At 32.4% G+C, this 5,619-nt stretch overlaps 1 protein-coding gene across 1 annotated transcript in view; it reads right to left on the reverse strand.

Moving 5' to 3' along the window:
• Positions 1-202: 202 nt before the first annotated feature.
• The window catches only part of LOC111705210 (band 7 protein AGAP004871), a gene marked incomplete in the record, with an annotated part of 11,110 nt that continues 5,693 nt past the window's right edge, over positions 203-5,619 (reverse strand). The window contains 4 exon segments of the mRNA XM_023477687.1: positions 203-253; positions 1,279-1,365; positions 1,921-1,999; positions 2,481-2,545. Coding sequence (XP_023333455.1) covers positions 203-253; positions 1,279-1,365; positions 1,921-1,999; positions 2,481-2,545 — 282 coding nt within the window.

Genomic DNA, 5,619 nt, shown 5'->3' on the forward strand with positions numbered 1-5,619 from the left:
TGGAATTGATCCATCTATAAGGAATTGATCTACCTGTCACGGAATTTATCTATCTATGAAGAAATTGATCGATGATGTTCATTGGCATCGGGAATATGATTGTAGAGTTGTGTTCTGCTGATATAGTTGATAGGGTCTGTAGATATCTCAACTAAATAGATAGATAGATAGATATAGTGGATAGGGTCTGTAGATATCTCAACTAAATAGATAGATAGATACAGTGGATAGGGTCTGTCTGTAGATATCTCAACTAAATAAAGATTTCGTTATTTAAACCTTAAAATTATGATCCTATATCGATTGGAATAACGTTTAATTATGCTAAAGTCAGTTTAGCCCATTAATACACAAATAAAATGAAAATTAATTATGTTCAAATGAACTAATTGAAAAATATACATTTTTATATGTTCAATACGTTTTGCAAAAAAATGTTAGAGGTATTTCTAAACGTCTCAACCCTTTATTTTTTTTAAGTTCATTATTATATCTGCCGGTTCAACTTTTTGACCAGCTAATGTCAATCAGATAATTAGCAATTAGCTTTCTCCTGGAGCGGATTAACATTGCTTGTCATAGCCTAAATAGTTTAGCGACAGAGCGTCCCATATCACATTAGATTATCTCCAAGTTTTGACGCCAAAATACGCAGAAAATACTCGAAAAACCGAGTATTTTCTGTAAGATAACTTTTATAAAAACCTTTCACGTTTATTAAAAATGATTCATTGTTTTTTACTTTTCTGATTAATCCCTAAAATCACAATTTTGATCGAGCTATACACGATCTAATATAAGTGATGGGACAGCATGTATATACTCAAGCTTTACCCATTTATAAATATTCTATAAAGTTGGGTATGCTTAAAAAGTTGAAGGAGGGTAAGCGGGAAGCCTTTATTGTAGACAGGGTCCTCGAGGTTTTTTTTTATATTTGTAATCTACGTTTCAGCAAACCAATTGATATCTTTTACCAGGACCTCTTTGGAGCAAATGTTGTCTAAATCTTTTCCATTTTTCAAATCTTGTTTTACAACTTTGTACGCAGCACAATAGCTGATGTCAAAATCATCATATACTTTTTATAGACTTGAAAAATTAGTTCAATTGAAAAAATAATTGTTCAAAAGATTTATAGTCTTTTTTTTTAACTTCAGTCCAAATGAACATTATTCCAATTGAAGGTTAGCCCAATCGATCATTGGCCTAATTGATATGACATCAAAATTATTGCATTTTTAAATGTCGTCTTTCTTTTAAAGATAATCTTTTTACCTGGAGCGCTGATGAACTCTCTGCAATAACCTCAGCGGCATCTCGCAAAGCTCTGCTCGCTTTCTGCTCTCCTTCAGCTGCTATCACCTGTACATTGTACATTGTACGAATACTTAGTATTTCATTGTGTACATAGTGTACATAGCTAGGATTTCATTGTGTCCATACTATAAATAGCTAGGTCTTTTTTATGTACATACTATACATAGATAGGATTACATCGTGTACCTAGTGTACATAGCTTGTACTGATTTAGAGTGTTATAAGGTACATAGTTGGGACGTAATTGTGTTCAAAGTAAGGGTGTCATTGTGTATCTGAATAGCGTTTATAAGAAGTCATCGTATTCATAGTGTACATAGTTAGAATGTCATTTAGTTCATAGTGTACATAGTGAGGGAGTCATTTTGTATACAAAGGATACATAGTTAGGAAGTCACTGTGTAAATAGTTATGGTGTAATTTTGTACATAGCGCACATAGTCATGATGTTATTTGCACTTAGGTTACATAGTTAGGAAGTCATTATGTACATGTGTACATAGTTATAGTGCCATTTTGTACATATAGCATACATAGTCAGGGAGTTATTATGAACGAAGGGTACAAAGTTAGGATACAATTGTGTACATATAGCCTTACCTTAGCTCTAGCTTCCCTGGCTGCTTCTGCTTCTGCTGCCATAGCTCTTTGAAGCTGCACTGGAAGTCTCACGTCTTTTCTAGTAAATCGTTTTCATAGATATAGGTTTAGATTATAGGTTTTCTAATATAGTTTTCATAGATATAGGTTTAGATTATAGGTTTTCTAATATAGTTTTCATAGATATAGGTTTAGATTATAGGTTTTCTAATATACTTTTCATAGATATAGGTTTAGATTATAGGTTTTCTAATATAGTTTTCATATATCTAGGTTTATATAGGTTTTCTAATATAGTTTTTATAGATCTAGGTTTAGATTATAGGTTTTCTAATATAGTTTTCATATATCTAGGTATAGAATTGTAGTCCACATGAGACACATCAATCGTTCAAAGTAAACAGAGAACAGACCCATTTTAATATATAAGGGTCAATTAAAACTATTTGCTTTGTAACAATATCAAATTGCTTTAATGTCGTCTTCACATTCCAATGTTTACTGGTTCTTAATAAATGATTTTTGAAAGTTACACTAACCATATTTTTAAATGAACTTACATTTCTACTCGTTCTGCTTTTACTCCCCAGGGATCAGTAGCTTCGTCAAGGGCATCCTGCATCACCTGCATCAATAAAATATGCATCACAAGCCATATGCATCACAGCAATATTCATCACAACAATATGGTCACAACAATATGTATCACAAAAATATGCATCACAAGAATACGTCTCATGCATCATAAAATATACACCACAAGAATACGTCTCATGCATCATAAAATATACACCACAAGAATACGTCTCATGCATCATAAAATATACACCACAAGAGTACGTCTCATGCATCATAAAATATACATCAAAAGAGTACGTGTCATGCATCACAACCATGCAGCACACGAGTGCGTGTCATACATCACAACAATATGCATCACAAGAGTACGCGTCATGCATCACAAGATTATAAATCTTAGGAGTTTGCATACATATCACAAATACAAGAATGATAATTAAATGAATCAAATAAATATACAATGCATCACAAGAATATGCATAAAAAATATATTACAAGAGTATATGCAATGCATCAAATAAATGTATTACAAGCAGATAAATAACAAGAATACGCATCACAAGAATATGCATCACAAGAGTGTATGCATCAAATATATGTATCACAAGCATATGAATCATATGTAAGAATATGATCCCAAGAATATTCTTATGATAATATTAACTACTAGCTCAAGTGCCTGGCATTGCCCTTGGAATAAAAAAATCGAATATACCAAAAATTCGATTGAAAAAATCGATTTATAAGAAGAATTTTTTTTTAGCCTAAGTTACCCCTAGGCTACCCATGGGTTTCCTCAAATGAGTTCAGCCCATTCGGTCCAGCCGTTTGGATAGCAATAGCTAACATATATACAAATAAATATATATATTTATTAATATATGAGCGATATAATACAAACGATACGATATATAAGTGATATATCTTCTTAAAGCCTGTGTCATTTATCACTTTTTGCGATATCAAAACAAAATAATCACTTTTTTTCGACTTACTTAAACTTCCTTATTACGCTATCAAATTAAGTTACAAGTCTAATTTTGGTGATAAGCTGGCCTTAAAAAGTTGAGCTCTGAACTTGTTATGCACCTTCAATCTAAATACCTTTACTCGATAAGGCATTTTAGGGAGGGGGGGGGAGGCTTCCGAGTCCCCCCCCCTAGCTACAAATAAATTAATACCCTCAGTCTTACAGGGTTGTGGGTTGAAAAGAATTTGCCGTGTTCATTTTCAACATGTTTTATTCCTTTAATTCAAACCCCGAGGGAAGGATTTATTGTGCAATTTATTCTTTTCTTGAACACTTTTCCACTTTTAATACAGAATTGAGGCAAAAAGATTAAACATATTTTAACTCCGTCAATTTTACTAGGGGCTGAGTGCATACCATAATTTCAGTAGAAGTAAATAATTCCATTTACTGATAGCGTCGATTGAAGGATTCATAACTCTGATTGGATAATGAGCTAGATAGAAAGATAGATGTTACCGCCATACTATTTCTATTGATTCAGAATAGACATCAAACACATGACCATGAACCCTGATTGGATCAGACACTAATGGACTCGGCATACAGGAGTCCACTAATGGAATTCTCTTGACGGCGAACCAACCGTTAATTAACGTAATAGAAAAATTACATACATTGCCCATCCTTGGAAATGCCCAAAAAAATACAGGGTTACCCACAAAGGATGAGACTGTATAGACGACCGAAAAATGTCACGATCCCACGGTTAAATTATAAATATAGTAATCTAATGGCCTTTTTTTGACGTCTAAGAAAGAAAGAAGTTTGCGGTTGCAGGGATTCGTCAATATATGGTAACAGAGCTGAAAACTTTAGAATGGGATATCCTTAATCCTGATCGGTAAATTAATCTGGAGATTAATAAGAAGAGAAGAACAAGCATTATTTAATCTTGAGATTAAGAAAAAGAGTGGATCAAGCATTAATCCCGATATACACCATTTAAAAGTTACCAGCTCAGACAACATAAATTCTGTTCAGTTTCGTCTCTGCGGGTAACACCCCTGTATATAATAAATGTAGAAAAGTAAAATTTGACTTCATTTCTCTAAAATGTCTAAATCGACTTCAACTACTTCTCGATGGGGCCCACATTTTTTGTGGCAACTCACATGACCCCAGGGAAGGTTCATGGGTGTCCAAAAAACAATTTACCAGGAAAAAAAATATTTTCAGAATGCTACCAATTTAAACAGAAAAATCATCGAATTTATTTTTTGAATAAGCTAAATTTTATTCATGGAAAAACTCTTCTGCCAGGTCTAGAGAAAACATGAAAATTACGATCATTCCATGAGACTGTGAAGACGACCTACAGCTCTTAAAATATGACTATTTGTTTAATGCAATCAGTTTAGTATTTTAACGTTACCATGCAATGTTAGGCGATAATATATATATATATATAAAGACGACTTTTTATTTAAGTTTTTATTGTTAACAAGCTTTTTCGAATTACAAGTTTACAAGTAATTAAAGAGAAGCTTTGTTTGATTGATTGATTGGACAGTTTCTCTTTGTTTCTATTTGTTTGTGTACATCCATGCTGTTTAAATGCTTGATATGAAACAAAATTGAAATCGAAAGTTATCTTCATTGTATTGATATAATCGCCTACCACCGTAGCAGTTTTGGCCTGCTAGGAACCCTTAATGTAAGGGACTAAACAATTTCCGTACATCTCGTCTGCAAAGTCTAATTCTCTGTGAATAACCCTATATTATAACTTTAAGCAACTCTCAAGTCTCAATTAAAAAGTTTCATTACGGAACTTGTTAAAAATATAAGGATTTTTATTTTATTTTTAAAGCATTTATATTGGAGTTTTTTTTACTTTAAATTATAGTCACATTTTTGAACCGACTTGAGACTTGCGATAAAGCATATCTTAGAATAAAAAATTTCAGAATTTGGACGTTTTGACAAATGCTTTCAACTCAAATGCAAAAAGATTTTTAAGGACATAGTTTAGTTACGAGTATAAATTTTTTTGAATTATCTTCTTGTTTCCATAAAAAATAAAATGTTTCAATGTAATTCACCCCATTCCCTCTTCTCAATTACCCCCGCATCCTGCATCACCTGCA

The sequence above is a fragment of the Eurytemora carolleeae genome, unplaced genomic scaffold (genome assembly GCF_000591075.1).
Source record: "Eurytemora carolleeae unplaced genomic scaffold, Eaff_2.0 scaffold132, whole genome shotgun sequence".
NCBI lineage: Eukaryota > Metazoa > Arthropoda > Copepoda > Calanoida > Temoridae > Eurytemora > Eurytemora carolleeae.